We start from the raw sequence: 20,656 nt of genomic DNA on the forward strand, positions 1-20,656 counted from the left end.
CTTTCTGTGATTTATTTTCCTTTTTATTAGAGTTATGGTCCTTATTAGTCCGAATATCTGCCGTTTTCCAGGCTTTTTTCACGATTTTGATATTTTACGTGCCAGAAAAACGTCAGAACCGGTGCCATTACGAAAACTGGAAATTTCGCCGTCTCCAACCGGACTTGCAAACTGAATTAAATGCCGAACTCACAATTTTTCAATTGCACAATGCTTCTGGTACTCGCCAATGTCGATGAAAAGAAAACATCGGTCAACATTTGATACAGGACTCGCAAGATTTTAAATGCACGAAATGGAAACAAATCTCGACAGTCAGATAAAATGTTTTCATCGGATTGTATATTTCATAAACGAACCAAAAAACAAACCAAAAAAAAAAAAAAAAAAAAAAAAAAAAAAAAAAAAAAAACGATGTTAGTGAGATGTTAACTATATGTTAACTAATTAACAATACTAAAAGTATTGTACTATTGATAAGTTGTGTGTTTCACATTTAATTCGGTTCGAAAGTATCGAAAATCAACCCGAGAATGCCGCCTCCGGTTGGAGGCGGCGAATTCTCAAGTGATGTGTCTTGTCACTCTTTTGGGTGACCGCACTTATTTTGGGAATTTATGTAACTCGCTCGCTTGTGAGAGACCCTTAGTTATATTGAGTCTGCTTTTCAGCCACCAGGTCCTGTTAGGTTTGGGTGCACTGTAATAAGGAAAAGCAGAGCGTGGATCAAATTAAAAATGATGTAACTTCATTCATGTCTCCAAATAGAATGTATGTAACAAAAATAGTCATGTTGCAGATTTTATTTGACAAAATGAAATATGTCAGAAACGAGAGATGGCGCCTGTTCTGACGTTTTCCTATCACGTAAAAATTCAAATCGTAAGAAAAGCCAGGAAAACGTCAGATATTTCGAACTAGGTCCTTATTTGCATGAATATCTGAAAAAGATAACTGTTTTAAATACACTGTTAGGTCACAGAAGTGAAAAGAACAAATTTGAAGATGATAAATGAGTTTATTTACATGAATCAAAATTCAAAATGAGAAGGACTATTTTGAAAAATAAATGGAAATGTGTGTTATTGGAAAAAAAGACTGTTTTTAATGAAGAAAAAGTGACTAAAACGCCACCAGGAGATGAGATAATACAAATAGTGATGATGATACATGTAGCTACCAGTACTACTAAATGAGATACCAATGCTACAAAAAATGATGATAATAGTTACTGGTATTGATAAATGAGATACTAATGCTACAAAAAATGATACTGAAAATATATAGTTATAGAACTTTTATTATGCACAGTAACTAGTAGATGTGGTGATAACAATAGGATTGTGATGATGATTGTATGTTGATGATGATTGTTGATCATCAGTCACGAATGACAGCCCAGAGTCCCAGTCTCTACCTTATTGTCACTAACAGTCCTCTGTTTCCACTCATTAGTTCATATCCTGGAACTTAATCATAAAGGAGCCCTCTTGGTCACGATGACCCAGTAGTTTCTTCAGATTTGTGGTCATCCTCTCAATAAAATTTAACCTTCTAAATCGGAACGTGGAGCCTAACTTCTCAGACAGGGGGTCCTTGTTCTTGACCAAGAAGTCTCTGGTTTTACAGAGGTGATTTTGGAACCTTTTGATCTGTAATGATATAAATTAAAAGTTCTAAAAGAATGTCTCTGAATCTTGATAAATGGCACATAAATTAATTTTTTAAATATATTAGTGATGTTCTTACAGATTAAAGTATTGATACATTGTATCTTGCTAGTGTTCACTCACATTAAAAATTGTTTCCTCGCTGTCTTCTAGAATTCTCTGATATTTTTCAGCTGCTTTTCCATTTCCTTACAAATAAAATATATTTGATCATAATAAATTATGATGAATGATATATAGGAAATTTGAGAGGAACGCATGCTTTTGGGAAATGTGATTTTTTTTTAAGTTGAAGTAATCTATCTAATGTATCAAAATCATAAAAAATAATTATCCTTAACTGCATGACATCAGTCGCTTTTGAGATTTACGCGTTGAAAGATTAAAGAAAGAAGTTAATAAAAAGTAAGAGTAAAGACCAGGAGAAAAATCTTGAAATGATTTTTGTATTTTAAAACATACTGGCCTTTATATACAATTTATGTATAACGTACCACTATTGGCTAGATATAGTATGTGTTGATCCCACATTCTTTGTAGGGTACACAGGTCTGTCCTTGTCACCGAATTCTTTTTTAGATCCTCCATAAATAAATAAGAGAACAGAATGTACTTCTTCTGTTTATCTATAAATAAATAAAAAGATAAATATGTATTCCTAAAGACTGAATGAATTAAGTAATTTTATTATTTAATATGTTTCATGACATACTGACTGTAATGAATACTAGTACTTTATTTTAGCATACGGGTACTGGTACATGTCGAATCTATATGAAAGATGAGATTTATCATTATCTTACCTGCTACATCTTCCTTGTTGGAATATGAAAATCCAACATGGTTGCTTGTTGTTTCTTTGCCATAAAGAAAGATTAATATTTGAAGAATATTCTTTCTCTGAAAAAAAAAATGAAGAAAAAATTCGAACCTTTCTCCTTAATCTTTGGGCGAATTTCTTTATGATTAACATTCTTTAGAAATTATTTTCATTTCGTAATTTATTCATATCTTCAATACATGAACACTGATATTGCATATTATATAAACATTCTAACAATGAAGACTTACCACTGGCATCATTGTCTGTGTGTTTGTTTTGGAGACGTATTGTAGCAAGCATGATCTTAAACGCTGTTCAAATGTATTGCTTCCAAATCTTTCCATCTTTGCAAATTTAAAAATGTTTTCCAAAATGTTTGAGTGTCCTACATAAGAATGGTTGGCAACCTTTTATGACGTCAGTGTACTATGACACAATGTTATTATGTCGTAATCAATACTCGCAAAACCGGGGAAGTTACTACTTAAACATTCCCGGAAAACCGTTTATCCATAAAAATACCACAATCAAATTTTTATAAACATCTATTTTATTACCTGTATGATCACAGTTATATGAGATTTACTTTACATGAGTATATACATAATTTACAATGCGAAAACATTGCATCATAAACTTGTGAAGGCAGTAAAGGTTCGGTGACATTTCTATTTATTGCTACCGCTCATTATGCAGAATCGTACAATACAACCTACAAAGGAGTCAATGCATGGGGGAGTAGCGAGTTTCTAATTCGTAAATAGCCAGAGTTAATAAAATGAAAGGCAAACTTTGGTCAGTAAAAGGTCTGAAAATGTTTCATTGAATGCTTTTACAATGCTACTTCGTAGGTCTAAGAGAACCTTTATTTGATCAAAGTGTACATGCATGTTATGTAATATACGTATGTACATCATGTACATCCTGCACAATCTTCTGGCATTACAAAATCACTGAACCAATTTTTATCAGACTTACCATAAAGCACCCACAAACGAAGGAACATGTCCCTTTTTACAAAGGGAGATGATTAGAGAAGGATTTAAAAAAATATAATAGTAAGGCGGGGTAATTAAAAGGAAAGACTGGGCTTCTTAAAATATCAAAGCTTTGTACAGAGTATATTCAAGTTAATTCAGATCATGTCTCTCTTGGGTAGGTGGGGAAAACATAATAGGTTAAAAGTTTAATATAAGGAATAAACTTCTTTCGAACAGCAGAGTCACAGTTGTCTTAGTAATACACAGCAATCTGCATGCAGAGTACATTTAATGTTTTAAAAAGTCATGGTCTCCTGGGCTATGATAGGGTACAAAATTTTTTCTAAGATGTACACAGGAATTTGTAAGAAAAAGTCTTTAAAAAATGTTTTCCGCAGGAAAACGGGTCGACATATAAACATACATGTATTAGTATGTAAGGCTATCCATGGAGTGTAGATTCAAGTTTGTTTAAGCCTCGGACTATTACTTGGTAGGCACCAATCAATTTAAAAGTAGCCCTTCTTTGTGTGTGAATGTGTTTGTTCTGTCACCCTTCCCCCACCCCACTCCCAAAAATAAAATGAAAATAAATAAATGAAAACGAGATGAAAGAGCTTATATTAATCACACTGAGAAGAAACTACAAACATGTAAATTTAACATACATGAAGGCAACTGCGGGATTAAAATTAGTTATGCAAGTATCCACAGAATTGCATATTCTATTCGTTACGGTTATGGGTCACGGGGGGGGGGGGGTCAAGTTTTAGAAGTAAATATATGGACAAAACGTCTCAAGATACACCTTTTTCCCAAATAAATCACACTGATATAAAAGCACCCTTATGCAGTGTAGATGCTGGTGTACCGACGGTAAGTGACCCCCGTAGAATATTGACCGGGGATCATTTTCCTACGTAGAAATTTGCACCCCCCTGGTCAATATTCTGCTTAGAAAAATGACCCACTTTTTTGTAGAAATTATGGCCCTGGAGTCATTTTTCTCCATGTGGACAGTAGAAAAATGACCTTGCAGAATAATAACCCTGTATCATTTTTTGATACAAAAAAATGCATGGTTTTGGTATAGGAATATTCTTGTTAGGCAAATACATTGTACATATAATAGGAGTTAAATCACGCAGCCTTATGATATGAAGTGTTCATTTCTAAAAGCTTTAAAGTTTAACTGACAAAATGAAAACGTTATACTATACTTTACATTAATAATACAAGATGTTTTATCCCCATTAAAGAAAAACCTAACAAGGCTTTAATGATGTTCTATCACTATTAGAGCAAAAGTACGCATATTCTTTGATTTGTTTCATAACATTTAATAAACTAAGTTTCCACAGTTGTAATTATTTTAAAAATCAAGATCATTTTCTTAGCTGGTGTAAGAAAAAGAAACATATACATAAAAATGTATAGCTTCCATAATTGTAATCCACTTTGATTTTATTCTGGGAAAATAATGTGCAACAAATAAAAAAATAGTCTTCTTCTTTCTTCAGAAGTTATATAATAATGGTATTGATGAATTAATCTATCCAAAAAAATCAAAATAAATTAATAATAAATAAGCTTGTTCTTACCTTGATTAGATAAATGCCACAAATGTTTACAAAGAATACATGTAAAACTCATGATCTTTGAAGAAAATGTTTGATTGACATTGACAAAAATAATATCTTTTCGCTACATCATATAGTAATCATCCAGTTCTTGCCATCATAATTATTCTTTGTCTTCATTCCTTGGACTTGGTGTGTTTAAGGTAGGGATGTCAACGAACATTCGAATATTCATTCGATGAGTTGATATTCGAATATGAATTTAAGATTCGAATATTCGGTATTTTTCAGATTTCAATAAAAGAAGTACTGCGATTAATAAATTTTGATTAGATATCCCCTTTTGATTTACAAGCGATCAATTTTGATCGCCTGATTTCTTTCATTTCTTTCTTATCGTATACGTCTACTAAATTATTTTGTTTTGAGTAAGGTGTTAATGAATTATGCATTAATGCTTTATGTATAATACAAAACGCACTTTCATAGTTTTTTATTTGTTAAATACAATCGGATATAGAATCGAGGACAACAAAAGGCAAACCTTCTTAGAATGTCTAAAAGACGTGAAGAGTATACATATCTTAATAAATTTAATTGATCATTGAATGGATGTCCGATGGAAGTTGTCTGTAATTAAATTTTGTAAAGAGCTCAATTTCAGAATAAATGTGTAAATTACTTGATTATCACGGGTTGTACATAATCCTGAATTTTATTTTCGTTATCGGGAAAATAGTTAATTACCTAGGAAAATTATCTATGGAAATGTTTGTTTATATTTTAAAAACACTGTATCAAAGATTATGATCACATTTCTTATTAGGCCGATAATTGTAATTAATTGCACGTATTGAAATCTGAACAGTATATGACTATCTTGCCTTTGGTAAGACGACTGGTTCCTCAGTTGGAGCCACTATAAAACACTTGATTGTATAATTCGTTAAAATTGTACTTTTCTACATTTAAATCAGATTTATTTATTTCAAACATTGATAAATACCAAAAGGAATTCCTTATTGTACACCTACAAAAGTCTTCATACAATTTCACTTTCAATATAAGAATCCCTACGCTAAACCTTTTATGAAAGTAGGATGATACATTTAAACTAAACCAGATTTTATTTATTTTATCGAATATTCCAATATATTCGAATACTTTCATTGAATATTCGAATATGAATTACCGACAAAATTGACATCCCTAGTTTAAGGTCACTTTTGCAGTTTTGGAAATTTTGCAGGATATTCAATTTGAAATGTTCACTACCCCCCCCCCCCCCCAAAAAAAAACAAAAACAAGCAAACAAACACTCTTTCTTATGAATCATTTATTGTAGTATTGTATTGAAATTTTATTAAAATTATTTCCCACTGGAGTTGTTTTATTTATCTTTACTATTCATGCAGAATTAGCCATTATAAAAACATGCATTGTCTCCGCTCATTAATATACATGTACATGTACTGTTACATGTTAAGAATCAAAACACACAATGCTTTAACTGTTAAACACACATCTCAAAAAAAAAAAATCCTTTCTTTTGTAACGATCGATTAAGTTGAATGCTACACGCAATATCAATTGAATTCATTGGGAAGACATAAGTATATATCTTGTAACTGTTATATCTTCTGCGTTTTGCACACTTAAAGAGACAGGGGTTCCTAATCTATGTGTATCATATATAACTAAAAACTTTTCAGAAGGAAATGAAATGTTTGAACAAAATGGTTGAACAATGAATTTAAACGGGTAAATCTGGCACATCATACCATATACCATTATGTTTTTCACTTACATCCGTCTTTCGTGATATTGCAGGCGATGGAGTTTCTGACTTCTGTTTTCCATTAGAGAACTTTTTTCCTTTTTTGCCTTTTTGTTTTTTCGAAGAATCATTTGTTTTTGAGGACTGAGCAGTTATGCCTGTCAGTTTAGAGTTTTGTCTTTTGACTCGATTTGTTGGCGAGGGGGGACCGGAAGTATAGCTGTCGACCTGCGGAGATTCGCCCCAGCTGCAACAGGACTGTTTCTTCTTTTTATTCTTCATTAATTGTCCCCGCAGTCTTCGTTCACTGTTTTTCAGATAGTACTCACTAAAATTAGCAGCTACGACTGCTATTGGCATTGCTATAATAACTATTCCTGCAGCTGCGCAAGCAATGCCGACAAGTTTTCCAGCAAAGGATGTTGGATACATGTCTCCATAGCCGACAGTTGTCATTGTGATGATAGCCCACCACATACTTTCGAATATGGTGGGGAAGACATCTTGTTTATCGAATTCAGCAAAATACATAAAACTAGCAAAGAGAACAGAAGCCAGCAAAAATGTTATGAATAAAAGAAATAATTCCTTGATACTAGCTTTCAGGGACATGAAGAGAATTTTTAGAGCACTGAATTGTTTCATAAGTCTGAAAAACCTTAACAAACGTAGAACTAGCGTTGCTTTTAATACAGAATAAAAGTTTATCATTCTCTCATCATCCAAATAATCCTCTAACTTTGTTTCAATGGCAAACGTTGTCCACATAGCTACCACAAGATATACATCAAGAACATTGAGCACATACGTGAAGAACTTTAACTTCCGCGGACAAGTAAGGAAATGGGCCAGTAGCTCCAAAGTGAAGAAAGCAATGCAGAAAAGATCGATGTTGTCCAACACTGGATGGACCTCGGTGGTTAAGAACATGACCTGTTTGGTGTTGTCTAAATTCACTGCCTTGAATAATGAGATGTCGGAATAGTTCTTCAGAAAGACTAGCCTGTTGTATGTCATTATCTGAGTTCGACAGTATGGCTGATAGGACAGGAGGAATACTAGCACCGACAGCATGACCAAAACCAGGTAAAAGGTGTTAAAGATCTGAAAATATGAAGAAAAAAATTGAAAATGCATTAAAATATCTTCTTTTTGAGGTGACATTAGTCAGCCTCGCATTTTGAGGTGACACTAGTCAGCCTCACATTTTGAGATGACATTAGCCAGCCTCACATTTTGAGATGATATTAGTCTCACATTTTGAGGTGACACCAGAGGTGACATTAGTCAGCCTCACATGTCAAAGTCAAACACAAATAAAACCCTCTTTAATCACTGATTTAAATAAAAAAAAGAATATCTCAGGTTTTGGGGGGAAAAATAAAAAAAATTCCGCTGGAATGAAATACATGTATCTGGAAAATAAATCGCATTTAAATAGTATATGCATGTTTTAAATTCAGTATTGTCGAGTTTAAATTTTTAAATTGCGAACAAACAGTAATTTGTTTATTTTTCCAAAGAACCTTATTCAAGGGTTTGAGGTTGTATGAAGTTTTTCTAACAAAGCAAATGTACATAAAAAATATTTAAAAAAAATAAGTTCAGAAGTTATATTTCTTGTTGATGCGCGTTTGATTGGCAACCGCTGATATTCTTATTTGATATTTATATCTTTTTTGTATTTTTCAAGTATCAACTATGAAATTAGAAATACCACCTTGATCTGGTAAAATAATCTGTACACACATTCACATAATTTTATGATTTTATGATGTGATCAAGCAATTGGCTTGCGTAGGCGTTTATGCATAAAATTATCACGCAAGCCAATTGCTTGATCATCATCATAAAACCAAAAAATCTGACAGTTATTCCTTATATTTACTCTTGTTTCTGTAAATTCACGTGCTCCATGCCCAGCCTACTCCTTTCTCTCTCTCCCGGCCCGCACGTGATTTCTTTTAAACCACGCCTATCGACTATAACCACTAACTTAATGTAGAAATCAAGCATTTTTATTATTTATAGTTTTACCTCGGACAAAGAAATTTAAAAATGTAAATATTGTTACATAACACCTTATAGTCTGGTTCTTGTGTGATTTTTTGTATTTTGGAAATAATGCAGACGGGTTTTTATTGACGATGATCACCTACTCATTTATATTCACTTTTGATCATTAGATTGTCGTAGAAGTTTGACTTATTTTATGCATCACGAATAGTGAAATAAGCTTTGTTGTAATACCATGATGTTCTGTCATTTAAAAGAATATGTCCGGAAGATTTTGTTTTCATATAAGAATTATTTAGCTTGAATTTAACGCTATAATTCAAAGATTACACGAATTAAAGACTATTGATCTTCAGATCTTACCATCGATTAATGGAAACTAAGCACCACTCATTTGAGATTTTTTTATACTACCCTATTAAGATTGAATGTAACTTTTTTAGAGATAATATTGGACTTACTTAATATTGCATAGCTAAGAAAATCGGCGGATTTAATGAAGTAAAAAGTATAGATCAGAGTAAAACAAGACTACCTTTAGAGTTATAAAAATATATTGTAAGGCGTATACCTAAACTTGTATATACATGGACTCAACATGAATCCCATGAAGTTGAGTCTCGAATTAACGGAGAAATTTCCATTTTAATTGTGAATAATTTTGAGTTGATAAAATTTTAATAAAATAATAATAATAATAAAAATGTTTTGTATCTTAGAGAACGGTAAGATAACGGTTTCCTTTAATAACTCCATTGAATTTTTGCACCAGTATTTCAATAATTTATAGGATTCTGAACACATCTGCCATATTGTCGAACGTCATCTGCCGCCAAAATATGGCAGAAATATTGCCGACTCGGCGTTAAACAATAAACAATCAATCAATCGAACGTCATCTAGCAAGAAGATTTATATAGTTTTACTTACAGGAAAATTGCTTATTTAGAGAGATTAAAGAAACTTTAATGTCACTTTGCATCTCTTGAGAAGATGATTGTGACTGATTATACCTTTCCAGGCTTCTAATTATAATATTGAAAGTAAACAAGTCTTAGACTTGGGATTTGTGTTTCATATCATAACAGGCAAAAATTAATGAAGGTACATTCTTTGTTAAAATCACAAACCTTAGCACATATGGAGGACTTGGGTTGGTCAAGGGTTATCCAGATTGTTCTTACAAGCTTTCTATAATTATTTTTCCTGTACTCTCTCGGATCATAATCAAGAATATTCTCCTCAAATGATTCCCGTATTGACTGTATAGTATACTGGTCATGAACAAAGCGATGGTAAGAATGAATACAGCATTCAGAAATCAAAGATTTTGGAATTTTCCAGTATTCCAGTTCTTTTTGTACAACAGCGCCACAACAATTAGAAGGAATATGTAGTTCGCCCGTGCGGTACAAATCGAGGATTTCACTGAAAAGAACGGGACTGTGGTCGAAGAAATATTCATCAGTTTCCGCGTTGTACTCGGGCGAAGCAGGTGAAAGACTTCCAAGACGAGAATCCGGAATCTTTTTTAAAGTCGACATTCTTGTTTGGAAAATAGTTCCCCCAACATTGATAAAAATTGCATATATCCATCTTCTTTCCCCCATTTTAACAATCGCGCTCCACACTTTAACTACCGTAAATCGTTACTCTATTTTTCAAGTTATCTTGGAAGTCATTTTGTGTTATCTCAATCCCCATGTCTTTGTGTATATGGATTTTTTTGAAAGGTTTATAAGCTTATTATTTAAGAAAAAAATCATTGACTTAAGAACATCATTGGTTGACTTACACAGAAGATTAAGCACTATATTTAAATATCAATTCACAAAGGTAAGATGGACATGTAACATACATTAGTAATAGTATGTTATTACAGCCTTTACATTGTGGTAGAGCTAGAGTTCTAGAACAGAAAAAACCCAAATATCTACAGCTCCGTGGGAATGGTTTGGTTCAGTCATATTTTTTACGCAAAGAATTCATGGTTTTAAAATTAAGATCTCCCAATTGTAAAGCAATATACAATTAAACAAAAGATATACGTTATCCAGAATCTTATGTATGGAAAAACTATATAGTTTTACGTGGATATTTTTTTACTTTTGAAGTTGAAATTTGAAGTTTCTGGCTGATTAACTGTACGAAAATAGCTTTTAATGGTAAATATTTCGAGATTTTGATATACCCATTCCTAAAATGATTTAATATCAGGTGTTTGGTTTTTGCAAGCTAAGTATTTCTGATCCGCTCAACTTCTTACAACCTTTGACCTATCGTGGCATTTAAAAGTCGAGATTGTTTTTGTCACGTGATTTCGAAACTTACTAGCATACTTATAAGTACGTCATGAAGAAACTTTAAACTTTTTAAAAAATTAATAATAAAACAAGAGGCCCATGTGCTAGATCGCTCACCTGAGCACACTGGCTAGGAAGAAGCAGAAATCAGTTCTGTATTGAAAAGTTTTAAAGGGGGGGGGGTAAATTTACACTACCTCAGGATGCTTCTGTATCAATATTTACTAATCATGGCTTTGCTGTTCTTAAACAGAAGAATTTCAAAGATTGTTTTCCTATGTATTCCTATGTAAAACTTTGATTGCTCATTGTGGCCCCACCCTACCCACTGTAAATTTTTTACAAATTTGAATCTACACTACCTGAGGATGCTTCTATAATAATATGACTAATCATGGCTTTGCTGTTCTTGAGCAGAACATTTTTTTCAAGATGATTCCTATACATTCTTATGCAAAACTTTAACCCTCTGTTGTGCCCCCCCCCCGGGGGGGGGTTCATAATTTGAACAAACTTGATTCTACAATACCTAAGGTTGCTTCTGTATAAATATGACTAATAATGGCTTAGTTGTCCTTGAGAAGAAGTTCTTATAAGGGATATATAGGTTTTCCTTTTACTCTGTCTGTGTTAATGATTCGAATGATTATTAAGACAGCTCTGTCTGAGGGTATATCACACAGTACTTAAATTTTCTCTTTTTCTAGAGATGGGGACTGGGTAAGGTACTACTTGCACCTTGTTTCTCCCGTAGGTTCCCACTGATAGATAAGAACCAGTTGTCTCATTCTTCTTCAGATATACTACACCCAGAGCTTAACATCAATTCTCTAGGATACTTGCCACTGTTGTTTATGACTTTTATACTTTTATTTTGCTCTTACCCTTAAGGTTTTCCATCCTCTATCCTTAAATGTAGGCATTTTACGGTAGAAAAGGATTTACCAAGAGAAAGTTATATAGAATACAAATCATGGATCATTAGTAGGGTTTTTTTAGAAGATACATTTAGGAAAATGTCAATCAAGCCATATTAATTCACATCTATTAAAAAAACCAAACATTGACAGAACGATTGACCTTAAAGAGGAAATAAAGCTTATCATTCTAAACCGATTTACTTCAATCAAGCACTTGTTAACCTAAAAAAAAATCCACATGAAAATTTTATTTTCATTTTACTCTTTTTAAAATTGCAGAAAACAATTGCTGTGTAACAGAGACATATTTGTGCCTTCGAGTATGGATTTGAACCCAGGACCTCTGGCATGCTAGTTTAGCACCTTTTTTCTTTTATTCATAATCAGCAAATGTTATTATATATCATCACATCATCAATTCAGTTTTTGTACTTTACTTAGCATCTTTTTTGGAGTACCAGTGCCTAGCAAAGTTCTGGGGGCAATCATTTTCACCACCAGAGAATACCCAGGTCCCAACGTGAGTGCCAAAATGTAATAGGCCTAGGGTGTTCATGGAAACACAGAACTCATGTCAGGGTTCGTATCATTTATTCCAGTATGTTCCATAACTCACTCCACTGTGTGAATAAATGAGAGGAGTTTTTGTGTTTCCTTGCACGCCCCTGTTACAGCTGCTTTATAAAAATAAAACTACCTAAATGATAAGAAAAATGTCAAAATTCATTTTTGTGTTAGTTCTCTCTATTTAGCCGGGAATTATAGATTGAAAATTTTTCTTTTTTTTTCAATGAGGTTGATTTCATTAAACCTTTCATCGAATTTTATTAACTTGAAACAGATTACTTCTCCTTACTTGTTTCATGCTTATGAAGCTACTGAGACTATTCGGGTACTTTGTCTTCTCACAATATATCACGGCTGAAAACATTTAAAAATCAAATGTTCAAACATATTAACAAACGCGTGTGTTTCCACTTGGAATAGCAGCAAAACTAATCTGAGAACTAGCAAGCATACATCTGAGACTCGCGTGTTCCATATTGAATGCCGCGGAAAATTTTTGAATCAAAGTTCATCACAAAAGTAGTTTAATTAGCAGTTATGAAGTTCATGTAGACTTTTAGTCGAAATGAGTCAAAGTTTTTTTTATAAAAATGTTTTTAAAAATAAACTGAACTCTTGCATGTTTTTGAAGCTCTCTGGTTGAGAAAATTCGGAAAGACAATCCCTCTGGATTGTCTGTCCGATTTTTCTTAACCAGAGAGCTACACTTCTGTAGCTAATGTTTTATATGATTTGTATTCTTAGACCATCATTAGTTTAAAATCGAAATAAAAAAGTTCCGTTAAAAAAAAATAAAATGAAAGAAATATAGGTCTCTATATATCTAGTACATGTACACTGTATATACTAGAAATGTAAATACTTATACCAAAACAATTTTATTTGATGCATTGATAATCTTCTCTATGTTTGATTCAATAGAAAAATGAAATGAGCAAATTCTTAGTCTATGGAAAATGATTCTTAAATAAATTCTAATTAGTTTCTTGTATAAGCTTAAAACAAACATTTACAATGTATTTCAAGGAAGCATTGAAGATACTCTAAAATACACCATAAAAATTTTGAAATAGATAAACTGCAATGATAGTGGACCATTACTTCAAACTGGTTTCGAATTACTAGGGAATTTGAAGTGGGAAAATTGATTTGAAAATGCTAAAACTTATATTTTATATTTCTTTTTAAATGTTTGAGAAACTACGACATTTCGAAAGCAATAAATTGAGTTGTGCTTTTTTAAAATTTGTGATTGTGAGCAAATATCGTGTTTATACCCAATGATGTCACATTTTGCATTTAAATGCAATGCAATTTGCGATCAAAGGCAGTAAATATATAAAAGTAAATTCAGACTTTAAGTAAATGGAAAAACAGTATTATAGAAATAATGTAAAAACTGGTTCAAGTAGATAATTGTGATGCTGAAAGTTCCAAAATAATATATTTTTTTTATTGCTTCTTTATAAATGTTTGAATTGTAAATATCAGGGAAACCATTTTACATTAGAAGTACAATAAGGAAAATGCCTGAATATAAATACATGAGAAGGAGTTACTGCCCTTAGCAATGTTTTTAAAGATTGAATAATTGATTAAATAAAGAAAATATTCGATTTTTAATTCTTTTACTAAACAATATTTGTTATTACACCCATTGAAAGCATTCTTCGAAAAGATATATTTCTATGGGGTATGAATTTAAATTAATAACAGTTTTTGCAAAAACTTATGACATCACAGGAGGGTGGAAATACCTTATGAGCTCACTGAAACCTCGCTTACTCACTGTGGAAACCTTCATGTAAAAACCTTAACCAGCACTTAGTCCTTTCATGACGGTTCAGCAAAAAAAAAAAAAAAAAAAAAAAAAAAAAAAAAAAAAATTGTCGGGGGTGGGAGTGTGTGGGTGTAGGTTCCAACTTCTTTCAGTACCAGATTTTTTTTCATACACCACTACATTACCCTTATTTGGCTATACTGTAACTAAAAGGGGGCAACCAGCCTTTCAATGAACACATTCAATACAAGAGATTTCAGTCTGTCTTTACTGCAATTGCACTCGAAGCTCCTCGGGTGGTTCGTGCTTCGCACACTAACCTCGGACGTGAACGGTGTTCTACCATTTTGGTAATACAATCATGTGATCCACTCTAAAATTCCTCCAAATTTTATTTCTTTGAAATCTGGGTTACTTTGTGACATGTCCAACATTATGTTTCTGCTTTCAAAGGCTACTCACAGAATGTTGTAATCAAAACCAATATACAAGGAAAAATTAGACAAGATAGGAAAATTTTGTGGTGAACTTAATGTAGTGCGAAATATGAAATGACTTAAAAGGCAGTTCCGGTGGAGAAATATATCGATTTGATGCATATTCCTCCACCAATCTCATCCGAGGTGGAGCGTAGCGGACTCAGCCAAGGATTCCCGATTGTTGCAATTGTCAGTCTACTCGATATATTGTGGAATACCGATCCCGATGTATTTTCATAGTATGTGGTAACAAAATATCATACAGTTTCAAAGTACAGTATCATGAGCTCACAAACAGGCTTATTACTTATTACTTGCTTATTACCAAAATACTGCCTCTCAAAATTAAAAAGTCGTAAGTCAAACTGCACGGGGAATTTCTTGCAAAGTAGGTCCAAGGTCAAGGTCAAAGGGGTTGTAACGCTTGGTATTTTTCATATCGTCTTATGACAAACAGTGCTCATGCTAAATAGCATAGACTTAACTCTCAAATATCAAAAATATGCTGTATATCGGCACTATGAAGTATTTTGAAAAGTAGGTCAAAGGTCAAGGGTCACGAGGTCGGAATCCATAGTAATTTACGAAATCCATAGTGAGAAGTAATACATGTGCAGAATATCAAATCCATACCTCTTATAATTAGAGTTCGCGAGATATAGGGTGTGACTGACAGACGGACAGACAGCTAGGTAAAGTGATCCCTAAGTGCTGCTCTGCTCTACAGGCGACACAAAAAAGGACATTCGAAACAGCTTCATTTAATTTAAGCGCGCAAATATTATTCTGGTGGTTCGCAAATACTAATTTTAAAAAACAAACAAAAAAAAAAAATACAAAAAACAAAAACTGATCGACAAAGCAAATACAGTGTATAAATATAATTTTGCGCGAATTGATTTCCGTAGGAATACATAATAATCCTGAAAATTAAAAAGCGATACACGAAACAACTTTAACCAATCTCAGTGTATTCTTTTTCTTTGGTCCTCTGTGTAATTAAAAATTTCATGTTTTTTTCATAACACAGATTGGAATATTGCTTCTTATTTGTTTTTAAATAACAAGACTAGTGAATACCAATTCATATGCACGTTTGAAGAATAAGTTAAACGTCTTTTAATAAGCTTATCTCATTTCGATCGTTCACTGTATGTAATATAGATAGGCCCTAATGGTACAAAAAAGATAAAAGCAAAATTAAACAGAAACAAGATGTGTTTGTGAAACACTGATGCCCCCGTATGGTAACTTATAGCAAAGGTTAAACTTTCTCAAATGCAAATCAAATATGTTGGTACCAAAAATAAGGTCTTGTCTCGAGGAATATACCTGTGAAATATGAAAGCCCTAAGAGCAACCATTGAATAGATATGGAAAAGGTTAAAGTTTTTCAAAAGTAATTCAAACATCAAGGTCAAGGTCAAATGGACAAAATTAATGGTGCCTAAGGAAAGGCCTTCTCACAAGAAATATACAGGTGAAATATGAAAGCTGAAGCACCAATCGTTCAAAAGTTATGACCAAGGTTAAAGTGTTTCAAAAGTAGGTCAAACTCCAAGATCAAGGTCAATGGATTACAATTGTTGGCATCCAAAGGAAGGCCTTGTCACAAGGAAAAAACGTATTCAATATGAAAGCCCTAGCAACAACTTTTCAAAAGTTGTGTCCAAGGTTAAAGTTTTCGAAAAGTAGGTCAGAGTCCTAGGTCAAGGTCAAAGGGTCAAAGTTGTTGGTATCGAAAGGAAGGTCTTGTCACAAGGATTATATAGGTGAAGTATGAAAGCCCTAGCACCAACGGTTCAAACGTTATGGCCAAGGTTAAAGTTTTCCAAAAGTAAGTCAAACTCCAAGGTCAAGGTCAAAAGGTCAAAGTTGTTGGTATCCAAAGAAAGGTCTTGTCACAAAAATTACATATGTGAAGTATGAAAGCCCTAGCATCAGCGATTCAAAAGTTATGGCCAAGGTTAATGGTTTTCAAAAGTAGGTCAAACTCCAAGGTCAAGGTCTAAGGGTCCAAGTTGTTGGAATCCAAAGGATGGTCTAGTCACAAGGATTACATTTGTAAAGTATGAAAGCCCTAGAACCAATTGTTCAAAAGTTATGGCCAATGTAAAAGTTTTTCAAAAGTAGGTCAAACTCCAAGGTCAAAAGGTCAAATATGGTTGTACCCAAACAAAGGTCTTATTACAATGAATACACATGTGAAGTATGTAAGCCCTAGCACCAATTGTTCAAAAGTTATGGTCAAGGTTAAAGTTGAGAAAAATTATGCAAAACTGGGTCAAACTCCAAGGTCAAGGTCAAATATGGTGAAACCCAAAGAAAGATCTTGTCACAAGAAATACACTTATGAAATATGAAAGCCATAGCTTCAACCAATCAAAAGTTATGGGCAATGTTAAAGTTTTTGCGGACAAACAGACAGCTAGACAAAAAGACAGACAGACAGACGGACGGACAGGGCAAAAACTATCTTCGATAAGGGGGCATAAAAACTATGGTCTGCAATCTGACCTTAGCTTTTGACTACACCTCCCCGCTCCGAAAAGGAGCGTAGAACTGAAATCTATCAGGTTTATTACTTAGGATAAATTTCATGATTTAAATTTCGAACTTTTTGACAAATTTGACAAGGTAACTTTGATTTTAAAATTACTTATAACTCTGCTGTTTACTATGTGGTTCCTTTTTGTGTCGCCTGCATAGCAGAGCGGCACTAAGGGATCACTTTACCCGGCGTCTCTCTGTCTGTCTGTCCGTCTGTCATACCCTATATCTCAAGAACTGTAAGAGGTATAGATTTGATATTTTGCACATATATTGCTTGCCACTATGGCTTTTGTAAATTACCATGGTTACCGACCTCGTGACCTGTGACCTTTAACGTACTTTTCAAAAAAGCTCATAGTGCCAAAATACAGTATGGTTTTGATATTAAAGATAAAATTCTATACTATTTAGCATGTGCACTGTTTGTCATAAGAAAATATGAAAAATACCAATACAATCCACTTGACCTTGACCTTTGACCTACTTTGCGAAAAATATCTCGAGCAGTTTAATTAAACTTGTAACTTTTGAATTCTGAGAGGCAGGGTTTAGATAATTAGCATTTATATGTTTTTATGAGCTCATGATAGTGTACTTTGAAACCGTATGATATTCAGTTACCGGACAACCTTATACATGTATTTTTTTAAAAATATATAAAAATATTTTGAAAATACATCGGGATCGGTATTCCACAATGGATCGTATAGACTGAGAATTTCAGTAAAGACAGACTGGAATCTCTTTTGAATGATTATTGGAAACACGTTTAGGTGTTTAAAAAGTACTTTGAAACTGTATGATATTTAGTTACTATACATAAACTTATATTTAAATACCATAAAAATACATCGGGGTCGGTATTCAACAATGGATCGTGAAGACTGACAATTGTAGTAAAGACAGACCGAAATCTCTTTTGGAGGATTGTTGGTAACACGTATTATTAAAATGACAAATAGTTTTCTATCAATTTTAATTTTATTATTCAGTTGAGGGTTATTGATACCATTTTTTCTTTGAAGGCAAATGCATGAACTATCAGTCTATCATGCTTATAGTTAATAAAAAAGCTGACCACCCTTAGATTTATTTACACCTTTAATGAAGCTACATAGCAGGCAACAAATGCGTTCCTTGCAACACTCTAGTTTAATATACTAATTAAAACTTCTAAATGCACACATTTACCAGTGTAGTCTTGTATTATGCAATGTACTAGCAGTCACATCTGAAGATTGTTTAAAGCGACAGTACGGCTGCAAAATGTGTACTATTTCATCCAAATTTACCCAATATGTCATTAAGAAATAAAGTATAAAGTTGATGTAAGCAGTTTGAGAAACAGAAATATTCTCTACTCAAACAAAATTAATGTAATTATAATCTGCCGGAAAATCAAGGGTCGTACGAACTGGAGCAATCTTAGATCTGTTTATTTGTACCACGTGAATTCTAAAACGGCACGTTCCTACACTGTAGAGTTTACAGTTATAATGAATATTAGGTGAAAGCAATTTTCAAAAACACAAATTATCATAACTTTCTGATAAAATAATCTAAAATAATAATCGTAAAGATTTTAGTCTGCATTCAGGCGAATTTAACAGAATTAAAAGTACAAATGTTTACGTTTTGTGTATTGGGGTCCGAGAAAGGGAAAACCAACTAATCATACGTTATCGCGGCAAATGTCAAACAAAATATTTTTCTGCACAGTTAAAAAAAATTAGCATTTCAAATGGCAACAATGTTTATAAGTCAAAGATGTATTTTTAATGTCGAGTTTACACTATTTTTTCTTTGAAAGCGACGGAAAATGAGAAATGATAACAAGTATCAACAAACCTGTCGAATAGAACCTTCGAGAGCCCTGCGTGAGTGTCGCCGAGTTCCCGTTTCTTCCTTATCCAGCGATTTTATTAATCCCCAAACTAAATTTTAGTCATGAAAGTTGCTTTTTCAAGTTCTATTTTCAGTTTCTTTTTCTTTTTGGTCGACTTTGTCAATGTAGCAGGCCTACCGGGATTCCCTCTCTAACCATGCTGTTTTGTTTATGAAAACTACGCATGCGTGCATAGCTTGGAATGTGGAACCCTGAACACGTTGCGATGTATATATTTACGTCCCATAAATAACTATTAATTTTAATGAAATAATCACAATTATTTAATTGTAAAAGTTGTAATTTTCTGAAAGTTTATACATTTATGAGTAGTAAAAAAATTCCAAATCTTGTCGGAAAATTTTATCTAGTCAGTTTTTTGATGAGATGCGCCGTACTGTCACTTTAAAAACAACTCGTATGTATTTTTTCATTCTGTTTTCTTATTTATTTCAGTTTTAATTGATATTGGTTGAATTACTTATGACATTAATGAAAGAGCCTTAAACCACCATTTGTACAGATAATTGCTCGACACCTTCAAATCCAGATTTCTTAAATGCAAAATCATGTAACGATGTTGACGAGCAGTAGTTACCCGACATCTTGATTGTCGATGAAGGTCAGCAACACTGAGTCTTTCCTATCCGTGTGAAATTATGCACAGATTACTTGAAATCAAAACTGAAACTCCTAATAGTGTTTAATAATAACGATAGAAGCAGAGAGTGTTGCAAAAACTGACTTCTTTTATGCTGCAACCATACCAATGGGCTCTTTCCTGCTTCTCTGCGAACATGCGAAGTGTTTGTTTTGTTTTGTTTTGCAAAAGAATTGTTCAAGAAACAAAAAAAAAATCAGAGAGGAAAAATAAAATTGTTACAAATTACTTACAATGCATACGAAGGTTGTCCATGAAGTTCGTGAACAAATGCTTTAATTTTCTTAATAGTGACCGTACTGGCAAACGTGTACAATAATATTTAAATATAGACCATGATTTAATAAAAATATAAAAATTAATACAATACACATTATTTTACGAACTTTAAAGGATATACAAATGCACGGCCCAGTCTGACGTAAAGCTTATTTCATGATAACGTCAAAAATATAAATTTTGAATTGTTATTACATGTTCATCGACACAGGCTTTATTTTCCTTTTTATGCATCATAAATGTATCAGTGCAATATTATTTATGTATAGAACATAATTGATTTAATTCTTAAAATTCAAATCAATACACGATAATTTACGAGCGTCATCACTCATCAGTATAAACACAGGCTGGCGCTAGATTTATAACGTCTTGAATAGGGA

General features: G+C 32.9%; 2 protein-coding genes across 2 annotated transcripts; both read right to left on the reverse strand.

The window, feature by feature from the left end:
- Positions 1 to 1,087: 1,087 nt before the first annotated feature.
- Positions 1,088 to 2,837, reverse strand: LOC133206357 (uncharacterized). Its single transcript, XM_061342308.1, has 5 exons — positions 2,742 to 2,837; positions 2,474 to 2,570; positions 2,165 to 2,296; positions 1,794 to 1,858; positions 1,088 to 1,652 (listed from the first exon to the last, which is right to left on the reverse strand). The coding sequence occupies exons 1-5, from the start codon at positions 2,835 to 2,837 to the stop codon at positions 1,452 to 1,454; spliced, it is 591 nt and encodes a 196-aa protein (XP_061198292.1). The 3' UTR covers positions 1,088 to 1,451.
- A 3,597-nt stretch (positions 2,838 to 6,434) lies between these two features.
- Positions 6,435 to 10,456, reverse strand: LOC133172030 (potassium voltage-gated channel protein Shaw-like). Its single transcript, XM_061306835.1, has 2 exons — positions 9,977 to 10,456; positions 6,435 to 7,934 (listed from the first exon to the last, which is right to left on the reverse strand). The coding sequence occupies exons 1-2, from the start codon at positions 10,454 to 10,456 to the stop codon at positions 6,807 to 6,809; spliced, it is 1,608 nt and encodes a 535-aa protein (XP_061162819.1). The 3' UTR covers positions 6,435 to 6,806.
- Positions 10,457 to 20,656: the final 10,200 nt, after the last annotated feature.

Source organism: Saccostrea echinata, unplaced genomic scaffold (genome assembly GCF_033153115.1).
Source record: "Saccostrea echinata isolate AGI-Se365-2 ecotype Australia unplaced genomic scaffold, CSIRO_AGI_Sech_v1 ptg000054l, whole genome shotgun sequence".
Classification (NCBI taxonomy): Eukaryota; Metazoa; Mollusca; class Bivalvia; order Ostreida; family Ostreidae; genus Saccostrea; species Saccostrea echinata.

What these genes read in the sequence shown, in the direction of transcription:
- LOC133172030 (XM_061306835.1), bottom strand. Translation starts at nt 10,456, where the DNA reads ATGGGGGAAAGAAGATGGATATATGCAATTTTTATCAATGTTGGGGGA. An exon ending in AGTCCTCCATATGTGCTAAG is followed by an intron (nt 7,935 to 9,976) that starts GTTTGTGATTTT and finishes TCATATTTTCAG; the next exon opens with ATCTTTAACACCTTTTACCT.
- LOC133206357 (XM_061342308.1), bottom strand. Translation starts at nt 2,837, where the DNA reads ATGGAAAGATTTGGAAGCAATACATTTGAACAGCGTTTAAGATCATGC. An exon ending in CAACAAGGAAGATGTAGCAG is followed by an intron (nt 2,297 to 2,473) that starts GTAAGATAATGA and finishes ATTTATTTATAG; the next exon opens with ATAAACAGAAGAAGTACATT. An exon ending in GCGAGGAAACAATTTTTAAT is followed by an intron (nt 1,653 to 1,793) that starts GTGAGTGAACAC and finishes ATATCATTACAG; the next exon opens with ATCAAAAGGTTCCAAAATCA.